Genomic DNA, 19693 nt, shown 5'->3' with positions numbered 1-19693 from the left:
CCACCAAACAGTTTTGAAGTATTAAGTCACAATTAAAATACAGGTTCTTAATATGGGTGAGAAGTTCACTTCATCATAATCAGAACCTGAAAGAACACGAAGTGTCAAAAGTGATGTGAGCATATATGCTAAGTTCTGGTTGAAGGAAGACATTTGAAAACTTGGGTTTGTTTTTTAAAATATATATATACTTGTAGGTAGCTTTTAGAATTCCAGGAGGATTAAATATCAAAACTTTAGATATTTTATTATTTGTAAGCTAGTGAATCTTACCACATCATTCTATGTTTCACTGCTACTATTTTCACATCTCAAGAAAGGTCAACATTCTGGTTATTTGAACAGGCAGGAAAAGATGAGAAAAAGTCAATTTACAGATGTTCTTTCTACCTTTAAAGCTAAAATCACCAACTACAAATGTTTAAAGCTTTTTATGAGAGATCAGCTGCCAAAAATAAGTATCTCCCACACTGCCAGACACACCCAGACATCTGAACATTATCTTGTAGTTTTGTTCTACTGAATATTCCTCTGTCTGCATCAGAATTAAAGATTCCTGGTCAAAAAGGAGCACAGTAATCTGGATTAGCACATATATGATTCGCTGGGAGAAGTCATTTATCTGCAAATCAACAATAACAAAAGGTAAAGGAAACTAAAGACCTGGGCAAAGGATATAAATAGGCAACTGACTGAACAGAAAACTCAAGTGGACTAGTAAGTATATGAGGCATGGAAATAGGGATGAGGTATTAAATGGAAAAAACAAGACAGAAGACCCTTGAGAACTAGCCCAGGACGACTGTGCACCATGACTGACTCAACACTGCACCTGAAATCTGAGAAAACAGCAAACAAAAACAATTTACATCTGAAAGATCAAGAAAGAGACCAAGGTGGAAAGTTCTACATGCAACTGTATTTTATGCCTCCAACTATGCCCTCAGTAAGTCGACCTGCTGGTTCCCTGGCTCTGACCATCAGCTGTGTAAGTCACATATCTCTGTAATGCTATGTTCACCCTGCCATACTTACAACATCTATAAAACGCAGAGACTTGAAGGTTGCTCCAGGCAGGCATCCCATTGCAGAGAGAGAAGGATAGTGGCCTTCCTCCAACACGTACTGATTACCAGTGAAATTTTCCCCATCATACGCAACCCAGCTACAGAGGAAAGACCACACACATGGATAATATGTAATTTGAGTATTGCTATTCAGGAAGTCTGATTTCTAGAGGGAGCCTGCTGTGATATAAACGCAGTGCTTACGGCTAACAGTGTTCTTGCTTCAAAAACATCTGGATATATTTACTGCATTTCATCTGTGGCAAATTAATATTCATAATAAGTCAGTTCTTAACTTTGCATTTGTGAAATAGAATTTTTTTCTCCATGCAATGATTCATGTTTCCACCTCACCACCGTCCAGCGCTCCTTGCTTCTCCCATGGGGGCCTCCGTTCTTCTGGCCCAGTTAGTTTTGTCAAGTCCTCGAGTCCTCTCTGAATAATCTTTCAACTTGCATAGCTAGTCAGTGACCTGGGTCTGTTTTCCTCCCCAGGTATCTCATTTCTAACACCTCTGTGCTGGGCCAGGAGTCAAAATCCTACAGCGACTTACATAGTTCACTTAGCTGCTCTAGGTCTTAGCATTACTGATAAAATGGGGATTTACCATACTTCCCTAGAAGAGTTGGGGTTTTTTGCTTGTTTTTTTAACCAACAAATACTTATCGAGGACTAATTGTATGCCAGCTACTTTTCTGTTGCTGGGGAATAAAATAGAAGACAAAACAAAGTCCCTGCTGTCTTAAAGTTTACACTCTACTGAGCTGAGACAATAAATGGACAGTACATGTCTGCTAGTAATAAATGAAGCAGCATCCAGGATAAAGAGGGACTGTGACAGAGGTCCAGGTATGTGTTCATAAACAGTGAAGCTTTATGTAAATCTACTCATTTGATTGCAAAGCCAGATGATACGACAATGCTATTTAGACCATGAAAAACTATATGATCAAAGGCATTACTGCTACTACTACTTGACTTAATTCTTTATCACTTTTTGTATAGATTGCTCCATGAGTTTTTCCTGACCTTGGGCTCTCCCCTCTCAAGAGCTTTTGTAAGACTACTGTTTTTAGCATGGCACTCTGAGCTCATCACCTTGCCCGTCTTGTGTTTCCTAGGGCATCCTCTAAACTCATATGCTCAGGGGAGCCTTCATGACCTGATCCCACCCTCCCTGTCCAAACTCACGTCCCCTCCGCCCAGTGCAAAGACCTCCCGGCTAGCGAGGGTGGCGTGCTACCTGATCAGATCATCCCCACTCCAGGGACATCCTGCAAAATGCCTACCCTACTCCTACCTACCTGTAAAAGGATCTACCTTGGGAGGTGCCTGAGAGATGATCTAGAGTCCCTTTACAGATGATGGGAGAGGCCTAGAGAGCAGAGAACCTGGTTTGGATCCCACTGCACAGTGAGGTGGTGATCTTCCAACTTCTCCAACCCACACTGATCGCCATGTCCTCTGACGTCTGCACTCAGTTGCTATAAAGTACACTTCAGTACTAACGTGGTTTTGTACTATTTAGTGGTTTCATATAGTGTCGATCACGTAAAGGTGTGTTTCCTTGCTGATATGTGAATCCTTTTTTCCCCTCACTGATTAGGCTCTGCCAGTCCATTGTTTTGCTTACCTGCCTCCTAAAACCCTGCAAGACTTGGTAGAAAATGAATCGTCAACTTGACTTGTTGTTTCTTCAAAATGTTGACTGTGACCTTGAAACCGTGGTTCCGAAAACAAGTGAATCTTTGAAAAAGTAAACAGAAATACAGAAAATTACTTTCCTGAACACATTAACTCATTCAGCCTTTGAAATGATGGCCCAAACATGACATGTTAACTCTTGTTACGGTAAACTAGTGTGAGTTTTATAAATCCTTTAATTTTCTACTTCTACATTAATATTCAATTAGAAATCCTTTAGCTGCACCATTATTGTTTAATTTAATTCAGAGACATCAAAGGACAATCCAACAATAGAGGCAGCTTTCTACAGAACACCTTGTTGTAACAAGCTATGAGGCATTTTAAAGCTTTATTGTGGCCAAAAGTAATTGTTCACAGTTCTGATATTTATAAAAAACTGTATTTTGGAAACATGCAAGTATGGATTTCCTCCCTCTCAATGGAAGCTACCTGCTGACTTATTAGATCTTGTGTATGCCAATAAAGAAGACAGTGGTGTCTGTGCCTCTGTAATTATGGCTGTCTGAACACTTCCATTAAAAAGCCTAAATAGCAAATTTAACACTTCAGTTGATATAAAGACAGTCAGCATTCAAGAGGCTTAAGTGACAGACCATATAAAAGAGACCATATAAAATGTTTGATGCAGACACAGCAAACATAAAAATTTAAATTACTGTTTATCACAATAACTATATGCTATTGTTTGAAATATTAATCTTACTGTATTAATGTAAACTCTGATTCATGCAATGATATAAAATTCAACTCTACATAATAACATTTTATAAGAAATATTCAGATATGAGTCAATGCTATCAAGTAAGCCTTACTGTAAACTTACATTTAACTTTAAAATACAGTTATGCCTTCAGGCATAAAAATGAGTAAAACTAACAAAATGTCCCAAATGTATGACATTTTACACATAAGTTCAACTTTTTGATGGAAGGTCCCTAATTATGAAAAATAATATTTTTTAAGTTACCTGATTTTGTCTCCTTGGACCAGTGAAAGAATCCTAGAACAATTTAAAGGGAAGAGAAAAGGAAATGAGTAGACATCTTGAAAGATTTTCTTCTACATCATTAACCAATACCATTAAAAACAATCTCAGGTTAGTTTCTATAGTGTTAAGTACTACATAAACCAGAAGCACACATTAAGGAAATCCAGAGTTCAGTTAAATATTCTCATAGAAAAATATAACTCCTTACCAAGCATATAGGTTGAACAGAAGAGATCTTACAATTTTTGCCTCCCCAGTCCTCAAAACTAGTGTAAAAGCCTTTGTCCAGTATATACTGTTCTCCTGTGAAGTCGGGGTTTTCATAGGCTACCCATCTGAAGAAAGAAAAACACCGACTCGTAGTTCATAAGTCTACATTTACAATAAAACGATCACACCCATTTGGGTAAATATGTATGGTATAGTATAACTTTCATTTGTTTTACTAATCAGTAATCTGAACTTTTCTGGTTCACCATTAATCTTTTAGGAGTAGATTGATTTAAATGTCCTACAGACAAATCTAAATGGCAAGTGACAAGAGTATCTTTCCATGAACCTTTTGGTATTCTCACTTACCAAATCCAAACAGAATTTGAGAAAGCTCCAATGAGGATATTTCTCTACATTTCTTTCTAATTCTCTTCTAAGGAGACAATTTGGACTTTCAAGAAGTAACTGTAAAAGTTCATTTAATACGTAAGAATCCTTTTTGTTATCAACATTAAAATATTTTTCCAGAAAGATATTATAGGAAGCTGTATCTGTATTGCACAACAAACCACAATGAAAAAAAGTTGACCAGAAAAAAAAAAAGGCAAAAAAACCCCAGCTAAGTAACAAAAATTCTATTTCAGTCAGGATTTCCAACATAACACAACTATGTATTAAGCAAAACGGAACGACCTCTTGGGAATACTAAGAACAAGTCTCTTTTGGAATGTTCTCACTTGCTATCTTTTAAGTGATCCACACAGAAGAAAAACCAACACAATAACTTACTGATGCTATTTCCAATCCAAAGATTAAAGTCTTTGAAGGGAAAAGAGTTTTTCAGTTGTTATATTCAAGAGCTACTCAGTGTGTCCTCCTCAGTTAACTCAGAGCCCTACTGATCCTCTCACAGCTTAAAGGAGTAACACCTATATATGCTCAGAACTTTCCAAAATGCTTTCACATCTATCATCACATTTAATCTTCCAGGGAGGTAACAGAAGAACAAACCGGACTCCACACTGATCGGTTCCTTTAGCTCTAACCTTTGTGCTCTGTCTCCTGCGCGTAGTCGTGCTGGTTCTGCGCGTTTGTAAAGGAATGTTGCCTGCAGCCTGAAGTGCACATGACAGTCCATTCTCAAGGCTCTAACCTTTAAGGGCATGACACTTTTCATTTCATGTAGAGAGAAAGAAAATAACATCTATCTTGTTGGAGGTTTATAGGAACATGGTGACCAGACCTACATGGACAGCTACAAGGATTCTGGCACCAAGAAGTTTGCAACAACTAACCACACCCCCTTCCCTTTCAGTATAAAAGAGGCCTGAATTCTAACTCGGGTAAGATAGTTCTTTAGTCCTATCCACCATCTTGTCAGTCTGCTGGCTTTCCGAATAAAGTCACTATTCCTTGCCTCAGCACCTCATCTTCCAATTTATTGGCCTGCGGTGCAGTGAGCAGTACAGGTTTGAACTTGGTTACACTACCTAGGAGGTGCTGGCTTTCACATTTTACAGAAGGGAAAACCTAAAGACAGAAAAGTTAATTCATTTATTCATCAGCAAACACCAGCTGGCCATTTACCATGTGCCTGGAACTAGACTGGCACTAGGAACGCAAGATGAAAAAGACAAAATCCTCACCCTCAAAAGTTCACAAATGGGTGAGAAGCATTACATGGCATTATTTGTTGGTGCTTGTTCTGAATGGGAAGTGACCTGTCCAACGTGACACAGTGAGTGGCCAGTGATGACTGAACCCTTGACTAAGTCTCCCGAGGCTCACCAGGCTCTCTTCACTTTGTGACCCGAACTGCCACTTGCTCTATAAAGTTTCTTTTCATCTACTGTTCCATTAAACCATACCTAAAAGAGCCCACATGCTTCATGATGAGAACAGATTAGTTTTACTATAACAAAACAAAAACTCAAGTGTAATCAGTACATGGAAATGAACAGCCATCAGAGAGAAGAGCACTGAGATTCTCTGGTGTATCTATGACCTAGAGTCTACTTAAGACTTACACCTGAGACTCTTAAGAAGAAAGTTCCTCCCTGTCCTGTTTAAGTGGGTTCTGTATCTGTGAATCAGCACTTCTCTGTAAGCCTGGGGGCTGGGGGCAGGGGGAGACAAGGACAAGTACGAGCAAGTCTCAGCCTGCCGGGATCACTGCTCAGCATGTAAGGGCAGCGGGGCAAACGCGCCCTTCTGTGGAGGGGAAAGGAAAAAGAACTCAGAACAATAGCACTTTAAAAAAAAAAAAAAATCTGGACTCTAGAAATACTTAATTCTGCTCTTAGTTAAAAAAAAATTAGCCCAGTTTCCACTACTTGAGCAAAAAGACAGCACAGAACTATAAAGTGATTAGTAAGAGTGTATAAAGGCATTTCCTCTGATGTTTCTACAAGAAACGAAATGCAGTTCCTAAAACCTCATTTGTTTGATTCATGAGCATCCTTCCTCAAGACTGTTCTCAGTTTCAGAGCTAATCGTAAATTTACCACCAGGGAATTTGTGACCCCTGTGACAGTGGCACATCTCAACCTTCCTATTCTGCAGGGCCCAACTCCAATGCTACCTCCTCCGAAGGCCTCCCTGTGTCCAAACTGGAAATTCATCTCTCTCTGCTGTGGATTCCCAAAGCATCTTTGCATCTCTGCATCTTTTGTAGCAATTATTATGTTTTATATAAATACTGTAACTTCTTTGAGGATATAACATAATGCTTTACACATAATAGACCTCAATACATATTTGTCAAATGATCAACTGAATGAAAATACAAGGAAGCAGCTGGCTCTGGTAAAGAGAGAATGCTTTTAATTTAAAAGGAAGTGGTTGAGTGCGTGTGTGTGCACGCCTCCTTTCAACTTCCCCCAATAACAAAACTCAGCTGCTACACCCTGAAAAAAAAAAAGCCTAAGCCAGGAAACAGAACCTGAAATGACTAAAAATAGAAACATACAAAAGCAACATTTTATAAAGGAAACTGATTTCAAGTAAACAAAGCCTGGTTAAAAGAGAAAGACTGGCCCCTGGCATAGTAATCCTACCTGTGCTAACAGCGGAATCTACATCCATGCCCTAAGGGGATTCCACCCAGCATCCTCTTTATTCCTCTGCTGGGGCGCATGACTGGGCTCTGACTAAAGGAACCAGCACACCTGGTGTGTATCAAAATGTTGAGCTGTGTCCCCAGAGAGTCAGTCACTGTTATTTTCCTTCTAAATCATTCAAATCAAAAATACTACAGAGCCACAACATTTCAGATGTCTTCTGAATGCCATCCATACCTTTTGTCTATGGCAGATTCTAAAATTAGGGTTCCAGAGGACCCAGTAGAAGGCATTTCCTCCTAAGAATGGAAGGCCCGGAAGTCACCGATGTCATTCTGCCAAGATGGTGCCGCAAGCAACAACCAACACAAGAATTGAGTCAACATGACTAATACATATTACACTGTAGACACATTTCAAATATCCAGGGCCTATGTTACTCATAATATAAAAATCTAACATCGAACACTTTCAACAGAACCAATGTCAAATGATTTCATATGACCATTTAAGAACACTCACAAATTACAACTGACATCAGCCTGGACTGGAGTTACACAGTTATCCAGGATAACTGTATAACTCATTTTAATAGACGTCTGTTTTGCCCATCCAGTATCTGTTCCCATTCTTTCTGATGTTCCCGAGGAACCCCTTAGCCCAGTCATATATGAGGTGCCCCGGGACTGACCCTACATCTCAGCTCTGGGACTGGGCAGGTAATGCAGGCACGGCCATGTCCTTTGCTACAGAGATTGGTTCAGGCAGGTGCACTTGACCTAAGCTTACAGAATCGAAGTCAAACCTGGACCTTTTGTGGGAAAGAGAAGTTTCCCACTGGAAGCAGTAAGATTCGAGAACAAAATCCAGATGCTGCTGCCACAGGCCCCAGATAGAAAGGACCTGCTAAAGTGAGGCCAGTACAGTAAAAAGCCCAGTCAAGAACAGAGGCCAAGTTCTGATGACAGTGTCTGAACCCTGTATCCAGTCATGACTGAAGCACACAGTCTCGCCCAGGACTTTTCAGTCATGCAGGCCAATAAATTCCATTTTTACCACTTGTGCCAATTTATGTTTACTTGCAGTTACTTGCCTCTCAAAGAGTCTTGACTGATCATCTTTCAATAAAAACTTACTTCAGCATTAATAGAACACTCAATTGCTAAGTCAAGGTACATTGAAGTAATTATTTTTATATCAAAGTAATAGACCAGAAATGTACCCACACTCATATGGTCAATCAATCTATGACAAAAGAGGTAAGAATATTCAAAAGGGAAAGACAGGCTCTTCAATAAATGGTGCCGGGAAAACTGCAGATTTCATGCAAAATAATCAAACTGGACCACTTTCTCCCACCATATTCAAAAATAACCCCCAAATGGATTAAAGACTTACATTTAAGACCCCAAACCATAAAACTCCTAGAAGAAAACATAAGCAGTATGTTCTTTGACATCGGTCTTAGCAGTAATTTTTTGGATATGTGTCCTCAGGCAAGGGAGAAGAAAAGCAAAAGTAAACAAATGGGACTACATCAAATTAAAATCCTTTGCACACCAAAGGAAACTCCACCAAACAAAAAGGCTACTTACTGAATGGGAGAAGATATTTGCAAACAATATATTTGATAAGGGGTTAATGTCCAAAATATATAAAGAACTCATGCAACTCACCATCTAAAAAACAAACAACCCAGTTAAAAAATGGGTAGAGCACCTAAATGGACATTCTTCCAAAGAAGATCTACAAAGGGTCAACAAGCACATGAAAAGATGTTCAGCATCACTAGTCATTAAGAAAATGCAAATCAAAACCACAATGAGGTATCACCTCACCCCTGTCAGAATGGCTGTTATCAAAAAGGCAACAAATAAGTGTTGATGAGGATGTGGAGAAGAGGGAACCCTCCTGCACTGGTGGTGGGGATGTAAATTTGTGCAGCCACTATGGAGGGCAGTATGGAAGTTCCTCAAAAACCTTAAAAATAGAACTACCATACAATCCAGCAATTCCACTTCTATTTTTCCAAATAAAATAAAAACACTGATTTAAAAAGACATTTGCACCCCTATGTTCATTGCAGGATTATTCACAATAGCCAAGATATGGAAGCAACCTATGGATAGATTGATGTGTTATATATGAAAGAGGTGATGAGACAGGCTTACTGACCCTGACTGGCTTCCAACAAGGGAAAGAAAGCTCCAGGCTGATGAAAGGCAGGGCATTTCTCTTATCCCACAGCTGGCTCCTTAATTCTAAGGACATAGTCCTACAACAGGACGGCTTGTGTCTCACAGCTGCTGCATTAATTCCAAGGACATACCCCAGGATCTCTTATTTTGTTCTCTTTTTTTTCCTGCCAAAGTGTCTGTTTTAGGGCTGAGCTCCATGGGAGGAAAGAGCAAGTAACAGAAGATGACTGATGCCACCCAAGTGAATATAATGATGGCAGAGCCTTCTAGTAAAAGACCCGCGGCCCAATCAGAGGCTGCAGCTGTCTCCACTGGCTACGTGGCTGACGGTTCCCCACTTGAGAGTTTCCTTTTCCTCACTCTCTGAGCAGTAGCAGCAGCTCTTTTTTCACTTTGCCCCTCTGCCTCTGTTGAGAATTCTTTCTCAGTCAGCGAGCAAGGAACCACACATTTAGGGGGCTTGCTCAGTCGCTTGGTGGGCTTTCCAGTTTGGGGGTCCTTCTGTCTGCTAGCATGTATGTACACAATGGAATACTACTCAGCCATAAAACAGAATGAAATCTTGCCATTTGCGACAACATGGATAGACCTAGAGGGTATTATGCTAAGTGAAGTAAGTCAGGCAGAAAAAAGCAAATACCATATGATTCAACTTACATATGGAATCTATAAAACAAAACAAATGAACAAATATAACAACAGACAACAGTCATAATACAGAGAACAAACAGGTGTGGAAGGATGAGTGGATTAGGTGAGGGAAATTAAGAAGTACAAACTTCCAGTTACAAAATAAATGAATCACAGGAATGAAATGTACAGCATGGAAAATACTGTCAATTACATAGTAGCTTTGGTGGCAGATGGTAACTAGACTTGTCATGGTGAGCATTTTGTAACATAGAGAAATACCCAGTCACTATGTTGTACACCAGGAACTAGCTTAGTGTTGTAGGTCAGTTCCACCTCAACAAACTCATAGAAAAAGAGGTTAGATTTGTAGTTACCAGAGGTGAGGGGGCGGGGAGGGGAAATTGGATGAAGATGGTCAAAGTAAACTCCAGTTATAAGATAAATAAATTCTGGGCATGATTAATATAATTAACTCTACTTACGTTATATATGAAAAATTGTTAAGAAGGTAAATAAATCCCAAGAATTCTCATCACAAGGAAGACTTTTTTTTCTTCTATTTTGTATCTATGAGATGACAGATACTCACTAAACTTACAGTGGTAACCATTTCGTAATGAATCTAAGTCAAATCATTACGTTGTACATCTTAAACTTACACAGTGCTATATGTCAACTATATCTTAACTGGAAGAAAAAAATAATAGTGAAAAAAATAATAGGGAAGACATATAATGGCGCAGGTGTAGGACCAGAGTAAGTCAAATGGGACTTTGTCCCAACCTCAGGTTTCTAATTTTAGATCACTAGTATTGTTTCCCTTATAAGAAATTCATGAGTTCTTTCTATGCAGAATGACAAGGGAAGTGGATCTGTAGATTTCTATCATGCAGTTCAAAAGCCTATGCCAATGTTATGTTACACATAAAAATATTATATGAGAAAGATTTTAAAAAGCAGTTATGAAAACATTGTGGCAGTTAGTACTAAATGACTGATTTAATGTTTAGTTTTGTGACACGTACTTACTAAGTGCCTACTCTGTCAGAGACCCCGTTAGTTTAACATGAACCAAAGTGAAGCCCATGTTTAAAATCTCAATTGGGTTATTTCACTTACACTCCACTCAGGACATTAATCGACTGTGTCTTCACTCCGTATCCGGTCTCCTTTAAATTAGCAACAATTCCTAATACATCGATACTGGAACCTTTGGATCCAAAGTTTTTTTCACTGTACATTATCATGTGAGCATTTGAAAAATCCTATTGAGAAAAAAATTTCAAAATTCAAAGGCTAGCCATTTACAGCCCCCCAAAGACCAAGTACTAGCCATTAGCTTTACTTCAACTTACACCTATTACAGGTCGTAAAGACTGAAGTTCTCCACTGTAACCTCCCCAGTCTTTCCAGTCCTTGTATTCTCCTTCTTCAAGCAAATACTGGTGACCCGTAAATCCAGGCTTCTCATAAGCAACCCAGCTACAACAGAAAGAATATGAAGGAGTAGACGTTTTCAGTAGTGTTCAATTTCTTCCAATGCATGTATCAGTTTCACTGCCAAATACAAATAGTTATAAAGCTAGACATGGACTTGGGCATTATGACTACTGGAATTCCTCCCTAATATTTAGGGGAACGGCCCCAAGAAAACCACTTAAGATGCATATATTCCATAAAGGGGTGTAGGGAGGGCATTGCGTGTGTGTGTGTGTGTGTGTAAGAACTGACTCAAAAGAACTTCAACAAATAAAAGTGGATGAACTTCAAATAGCAATTAAAATACTATACATTTTTGGCTATTTACAAGACCATTTCGGTGTACACTTCTAAAGAAATGGGTAAGATCTATAAAATACAAAATAGGATCATAAAAAACAGAAAACAAACTAATAGTTCAGTAGTTCGGAACACAGTTAACAGACAGGATTGTAGATGATGTGATCAGTCTGGCTGGGCCAGTTTAACAGCCTTGCTCAGCTGACTGACCCCAATCCAGCCCCTCACACTGCTCTGTCCCATCCAGGTCACGACTGGCTAAAGAGAACATGTTTGAAATTCACCCCACCAAACAATCTGGGATGCTACCTTTGTGGGAGAGGGAGGGCCTGTTTTCTCCTTTACTAAAGGGAACAAAAAGAAGTCCTTACAGGTCACTCCTGTCTACTTACATGCCTCTCAGAACTTTCATAGATCCCACCGATGCAAACGGCAAACGTTTATCTTCAGTCATTTCTTCTGTTTCACCTCCTTCCATGATAAAACTACACATCTCTGTTTCTAGTTCCATACATTTTCCTTCAAAGAAAGGCTTTTCATAAATAATGACCTATAACAGAAATGAGATATGCCAGGAACTTATAAGAAGTTAAATATCCCAATAGCTAAACATTAAATCAGTCCTTTAATATCACTAAGTCCTGGAGCACAAATTAATTTTTTAATATTAAAAAAATTAACTAAATAACAGTATTTTGTAATATTTTTTTTAAAAATCAGAATTTTTTTCCCTGCTGTGGTATATAGCTTGAAGTCCAGATTCAAAAGATAGTTCATGTGTAATTGGTTTTGGTTCAATGTCTAGAACTGATATTTAGAATTTTGCTCAGGCAAAACTAAGGAACCAGAGTATCCTAGGTTGCTTTAAAAATGAAACCAACTGTTGATCTTTTTTGTCACGGATGTGCAAAGTAGAAATAGTGGAAAGAGCATTTTGGAGCAGGGAGAACCTGTCATGAAAAGTAAGCTTTTTCCTGGCTAACTGGCATGCAACAATGGGCCTTGCGGTTAGTAAATACAACCACAAATTACAAACTTAATACAGCAATGAACCTTTTGAGCCATGGCTACACACGCTGCTAGTGGTAACTAGTGCCGTCAGCATCATCTTCCAGCCAGGACGGCCGGTGTAAGCTGGACAACTTCCTTTGGTTGCAGTTATGTTTTATGGAATTGATATGTAAAATCACAAGTGTTACCTGCATGGAGATGGAATGCAAATAAAATTTTTCAAAATATTATATATGTTTTACCTTTGGATCTGTAGGGAATTCAACCTTACGGCCACCCTGGAAAGAAAAATAATGTAACTAAGAAAAGTGGTTTGTCATGGATACAATTACCATTCTCTTTACCCATGCCAGTCAGTGGTAAGCTACGGAACTGCACAGGGCAACTACATTCCGGTTTGTTGAGTGGATGTTGAGACAGTTCTAAAATCACCAGCGACGCAGGGAAGATACAAGGAAGACTGTTGGAGCAGAGTCTCACACAGATGGTCTGCAATCTGAATCTGCATGGTAGCTGTGTTTTACGACCAAATAATGTTAGGGTTTTGTTTTTAAAAAAAAAAATCAGTAAATATCTCCAAAAAAATGTATATTTCCCACATCTCTTAAAAAGTAGTCCTAAGATCTGGTATCTCTGGACCCAGATTCTCACAGGCAGCAACCTCCACCTTCTGCACCTATCAGCCCTGCACCGGGCTCATCCTCCAGCTGGGATACAGCCCCCGGTTTGCCTGTCTCCACCTCCTCGGTTCAACTCCCTGCCAGCCTACTCACATTTAGTTGCTGCCTGGCCCCGCAGGCATTTAATTTTGCAACCCACAGCTTACAAAACTGTTGAAGTTCACTCAAGTTCACAATGTGATCTGGAGGAATCTTCAAATAATTAGGCAAACTGTTAGATAAATTCAAAGCAACCCAAAGGATGAGTCTGTGGGGGTTGTTATACTTTTATAATATAAATGTTTTTTTAATCCAAAAAAACTCCCTAAAAATAAACCATAGAAAAGGTATTACACAGAAATATTAAACAAGGTATGAGTTAAAATCAGCAGCGGGAAAGTCAGAAGGATATTTTTTCACCAATATATATTTAAGAGCCTTAAAAAAAATACAGCCAAAGATGTTCAAGTGCAGCAAATGAACTGTATAAAGGCATGTGACTGATTTTATCAACAAATCAGAACTCATACAACCAAGTAAGTACTCTTTAATGTAATCCTTTTTGAATGCTGTCAACATCACAGATCTGTTGGTAGTTACTAAAAACTGCCTTCCAAACCTGAGGCAATTTTTTCATACATTCACAAAACTAACAAAACTTTGTTCTTTGAAAGCGGACTGACTTTTAGAAAAAAGCTCAAAAGCATTTGCATAAAGACAGCAAACATCTAGGTAATTAAACCACACGCTTTGGCAGGAAGGGTAAAATTAAGATAAAAAAATCATGTTCCTGACTTTCTAATTTGTTTCAGACTGACTCAGAGGACAACCACAAAGTGGAATTTCAGGAACATGTCTGAGCCGGGAGCCTCGCTCATGCCACGGGTGTTTAGTGAGCACGTAGACCGTGTGGCTCAGTGTGGAGGGCAAGACAGATGCAGCCCGGATCCTCCCAAGGCTTAGAGTCTGGCAGCAGAAACAAATAATCAGGCAAAATACAGGGATAGGAAGCACAGGCTCCCTTCTAAGGCAAGAAAACTTGGGAGGATGACACTCACCCAACATGCAGCTCAACGCCCCCAACAGCTGCCGCCCAGCACAGCCTCCTGTCCCAACAACTGGCTGGTCCTCAGCGAGCCCTGCCCCTTCCCTGCTCCGCCGGCTCCTGCCGTGCACTCACTGACATCTCCACCTGAGATAATCCTGCTTGGGTTTTAAGAGCCACTAGACTTACCATGAAGGGCTCCTAATTATCCCCCTTCTCTATTCTAACACCTACAAGTTGGACTTTATCTGTCTGCCCTCCTGTTTTTCCACAAATGTTTAATTCTTCACTTTCTCACTTCTCACACCTGTGCTGGGCTGAGCTTTGCACACACGTCAGCAGCTCTACAAGGCCAAGAACACCTTGAAGGCCAAGGGCCTGGGCCTGGCCACATTTTTTCATGTGTAGCATCTAGCTAATTATCCTTTCTATCATTTCTATCTAGCAATAGGCCCCATCTTCTACATACATTTTTTAAAACTCTGCTTTATTGCTTTAAAGTCACATCCCACGAGAATTATCAAAGTCAAGCTGACAAAGAATTACTACTCCAACAACATTTCAGTGGATTCTATCGTTACCATTTTCAGGGGCCGCATGGATCCAATGTACGCCTCCTCTGTTTCCCAGAAGGATAAGTCAGGGTATTCTCCAGGTTCCAGGATAAAAGGGACGCCCTGAAATCCAGGCTCTTCATAAATCAGCCATCTAAATAAGCACCAAGGAAGGAAGAAACAGAGACAATGCATCATTTCTTTCAGTGGAACACAGGACCGTGCTGACGAGAGAGGAAAGAACAGGAGAGGACGTGGATGTGGATGATGCACGGCTACACTTGAGTATTAGAGCAGTGTCAGCTTCAAGGAGGAACAAGCCATTATATGTGCCTCTTTTGGGTCTTTCACTTGTCTCCTTGGCTTGGCTGGCTTTGTCCATTATTTTACTTTCTATTATGAATTGCTTCAAAGTGTAAATGTCTCTTACTTCCAAATAATGAAAGTAGTTATCTTTTGCACTGTATGTAGAGAGGCTCCAGCTAGGAGATCTCAAGCTTTGTTTTAAAAGGTTACATCTTATTTGTAACCAAAGAACAGCATGTTCCACCTAATCATTTGTCTCAGCATCACCAATTAATAACAGCTAACGTATATGCAGAGCTTTCAAGGAACGCCACCCGGAATTCCATCCAATCCTCACCATGATGCTTAAGGAAGGGATACTACTGTCCCCATTTTACAGATGAGGTTAAGTAAGCTGCCCAGGGCCACACAGCTACAGGTACCAAATGCAAGGCTGATACTAGCTGACTCCAAAGCCAAGCTCCTCATCACCTTGGACAACAGTTTTTCTCATTCCAGAGAGTGCCCTGAACATAACTTACTGTCACACTGACTCAGGATCATCGCCGTGAGCACAACTTAATGTGCAGTGACGTCTGTGGGGGCTCTGAAAGTCTGTAAGGCTGCTTGTTCCCAGGCCCAAATTTTATGAGGTCCTGGATCTGGTTTTTATGTCTTTCAATATCACACCCTTCTATCAGGCTTGTCAGCTGTCACTTCTGCTGTGGTCAGGGAATCAGAAGCCTCACCCTCCTCTAATGTGCTAGAAACCAGAAAGCCATGCCTGACGTGAACGGTCTCTAAAGACTGCAGTCTTGTCAATTTCTTGGTTTCTGGGAGGGTTCTGGAAAGGAGAGGGTTCTGGAGAAGTAGCTGTTACGTGAGAGAGGTGTTAATAAACTCCCCCTTCGTGAATAAATATGGAATTCCTGATGATCACTTATACTCTCCCATTCTTTATCAGTCTTGCTAAAGCTTCCTAGCTGGGTTAACTCCAATACATTCCCCCAAACACCGAGCCAAGAAGAGGACGGCTGTAAATGCCATCTTTCACCAGCAAAATGGTTCTGATTCTCCCCTCTTAGCTTTTCTCTTGTTCACAGTTTTGGCCCAAAGGCACATTTTTTTGGTGATGGTTTCTGTTAAAGATTCCCCCCAGACAAACCTGTAACTTCTTTTAGACTCACTAATTATACAGAGATTTATAATCAAAATCCTACTGAAGACCTGTCAGAACACGCACGCGCGAGCGCGCACACACACACACGCGCGCGCGCGCGCGCACACACACACACACGGATGTTGAGAGGCTGTGCGTGGTGTATGGGCTGGGGATCAAAACTAATCCACACTGTTAGAAGCCAGGCTAACAGTTACAGGGACAACTGGGAGGAGGCATGAATGAGGGGGGCTTCTAAGATGCTGGTTATGTATGATTTCTTGATCTAGTTTATGGTTATACTTTGAAAATTCACTCAGCTTATACACGTACAATTTGTTGTGCACCCTTTAATACAAACGTTATATATAATTCAATGAAAAATTAACTTAAGGGGAAAAAAAGAGACATCTTTAAACACCACTGCAATCTCCCTAAACCACAGGAAGGCAGCAGCTGACAGAGGAGTCCCTTAAACCTCCTTTGGCTTAAAGTATGACAGTTAAGGATGCACTGCACCTCTCTTTGGAGCTCAGAGCTCTCACAGGCACACATGCTGATTTCATGCCCTAACAAATGGCGGTTTGTCATAAATTGTGCTATTTGGCTAACAAGCCAAGGGCCATGAAGTCTGACTCTTCACAAGTGAACAGGCTGATTTTTTTCATAAACACAATGGACAGCTCATCAACAAGCGATTCTGAGATTCTGACATAATGCTTACTGAGGTCCCCTTCCATTAGGTCTTTCATGCAATAGTTTGGGTTCCGAGGGTATTTATTCATTTGATACTAAACATGTCACTTTCCTTGAAGCATGTGGTTTGCAGTCACAGTAACATTTATAGAAGGAAGGTAATTTTGGGTAAAGGGGAACTTGTTGGAAAAAAAATGAATATATAAACTGGAACTCCTGCAAAGACTGCTGTTCTGAGAATATTCTTCAGTAAGTGAGTGCCAAGGGCCTGCTGCATAACTCTAACAGACATTTATGAATGTTGGGTGGACTTTGGAATTTGAAAACTCATTGTTAAGTGTGATTCTTTTTCCCTAAATTCTATTCCAACAAGATACATTATTCATGAGGCCATCAAGAGAGGCGGAAACCACCCTCAGGCAGTGTTATTTCATTCTCTGAAGGTACTCTTTTATTTTCCCATGTACTTAGGTAAGGAGCATTTGCCTATATTATGAATAAACAGTATGGCTATAAAGTATAAGCTTTAAAAAAACAATGTATACATACAAATGAACATTGTTGAACTAATAACAACAGCCATCTATACATCCATTAAAAACATTTGTGCAATTACTGTTTCAGAAATACCCTTTGAGTCAGGCAAGAAAAATCTGTCTCATCTTGTTCACTTGTTCTTAAACCAAAAACAGTATTTCCAGCTGGATCCTAAGTCTTATTCTCCAGACACAGCTGCACATGAATGTTGGCTATATGCACAGAAACCACAGGAATATGCAAAAGATAAATATGAATGTGCCAACTTTGAGGTTATTCAAAGGAGGGTGAGTTCTGAATCTCAATGGGGTAAATGTGCCTTCACAATAAAGAGATGTGGGAAGCACCAATTTCACCAAGCAATCAAATTTGGTATCATTAACGGGAAGCCACATTTTGTAATGCAGCGTGAATGTGTGTCACTAGCTACAGGAAGTAGTATTCTTGCCAAAACTCATCAATCTGCATCTGATCATACCTCTAGACCTGACCTCCTGTATATAGAAAATTCAGGTGACAGAAGAACATGTTAAATGTTAACACGAGGAAACATTCAGAAAATCCAGAATGTGGTACATTCTCTAAGACAGCTGGCCTAAATTCTTTTTAAAAAATCAAGGGCATAGGAAACAAAGATGGGAGTACTTTCAAGTTTAAAAGAGACTCAGAGAGACAGGACAACCAATATTTATATGAACCTTGATTGGATCCTGATTTTAAAAAAAATCTATAAAAGACATTACTGAAACAATGGGAAAATTTGGTTATGGGATATATGTTAGATATTATCATGGGCACACTGTTAATTTTCTTAGGTGTGATTATGATAGTTTTGTAGGAGAGTATCATTATAAAGAGATTCAGCATGAAGTATATGAGAATGAAGGGTCACAATTATCTGCAACTTACTTCCAAGTTCTCAGGAAAAAAAGATGAAGTAAATATAGCAAAATGTTAACAATTATCAAATCTAAGTGGAGGGCATGTGGGTTTTCACTGAACTATTCTTTCTACTTGTGTGTTTATGTCTGAAAACTTAGAAGTTGGGCTCTAGTATACTCCACAAGGAAATATACACAGTGAATATTACTTAGCAATGAAAAAAGAAGTACAGATGCAGTCATCAATATAGATAATCTTAGAAACAATGCAGAGAAAAGTGAGCAAGTGACAGGAAGTTCCATAACATTTTTATTAAGTTCAAAAGCAGGCACAACTAAAACAGTGCAGAGACAGAAACTGTAAAATAAGGGCATGAGGAAAACACAAAATTCCAGAGTGGGGTCCCTAGTGTGGAGGAGCTGGGGGATGGGACCGGGGGGCTACACAGGGAGCTGCGACCACTGGCAAAGGTGCGGTTCTAAGTTGGGTGATGGGCACATGGGGGTTTATTACTGGGCTTCATAATTCACATACATATATTCTTCTCATATATCAAATATTTCATAATAGAATCGACCAAAGAACATTTGGCTGTTAAAGTCCCCTGACTTCAGGACACCTGCATTCTAGTAGCTGTCTGCTGACAACTAATCCTAACAACTAATCCAACTTGAGAAAGTGACCAAAACCCGTCTTCCTGGATTAAACGGTGGTGTTGGAAGCGATGCTCTTTATGTCCCCTTTGCAGTTCTAAAATTCCTTAGTTTTATTTATTAGAAACATATTCAAAAAAAGATGCACCATCACCTCTGGGTGGGTAGGTGCAGGCATTAGCCAGATGCTTAAAACAAAGGTTTAGAAATAAATCACACTTAACAGCATCGGAAAGGAAAATGTAGTTAGAAGTTTCTCATTTTCCCAAATAAGAAACTGACAAGTAATTCTCTTAATGCGCGTACTTGCCAAAGAGCCTAATTCAGAAGAGGCCCTGGAATAAATCTCCTAATGGAACCTAACAAAGTCCTCCCACAGCCCAGCCATGTCTTCTCTTCCACCAGTTCAGGGGGCTGGTGCAAGAACAGAAGCAACGCGAGCTCAGGTACTTGTTATCAGCTGAATTCTCCCAACCTGTCGAGACTCCCCTTGGACATTTTTAACAGTACTAACGACCTGGCCCCAAGCTGACCAAGTTCAATGAGCCCAAACTCTGCACTGATATC

At 39.8% G+C, this 19693-nt stretch overlaps 1 protein-coding gene across 4 annotated transcripts in view; it reads right to left on the bottom strand.

The window, feature by feature from the left end:
• The window catches only part of CRYBG1 (crystallin beta-gamma domain containing 1), a 180245-nt gene that overhangs the window by 9805 nt on the left and 150747 nt on the right, over positions 1-19693 (bottom strand). For all 4 annotated transcript variants that reach the window (XM_032484615.1, XM_032484616.1, XM_014563250.2 and 1 more), the window contains 9 exons: positions 14942-15068; positions 12899-12934; positions 12038-12195; positions 11222-11348; positions 10986-11131; positions 3972-4098; positions 3743-3775; positions 2702-2814; positions 1036-1165 (listed from right to left, as the gene is read on the bottom strand). In XM_032484615.1, the coding sequence (XP_032340506.1) occupies positions 1036-1165; positions 2702-2814; positions 3743-3775; positions 3972-4098; positions 10986-11131; positions 11222-11348; positions 12038-12195; positions 12899-12934; positions 14942-15068 (997 nt within the window). The remainder of the gene's footprint in view (positions 1-1035; positions 1166-2701; positions 2815-3742; positions 3776-3971; positions 4099-10985; positions 11132-11221; positions 11349-12037; positions 12196-12898; positions 12935-14941; positions 15069-19693) is intronic.

The sequence above is a fragment of the Camelus ferus genome, chromosome 8 (genome assembly GCF_009834535.1).
Source record: "Camelus ferus isolate YT-003-E chromosome 8, BCGSAC_Cfer_1.0, whole genome shotgun sequence".
In the NCBI taxonomy this organism is placed as follows: Eukaryota; Metazoa; Chordata; class Mammalia; order Artiodactyla; family Camelidae; genus Camelus; species Camelus ferus.
The sequence above is the reverse complement of the archived record's forward strand: the minus strand, read 5'-3'. Positions and strand labels throughout refer to the sequence as shown.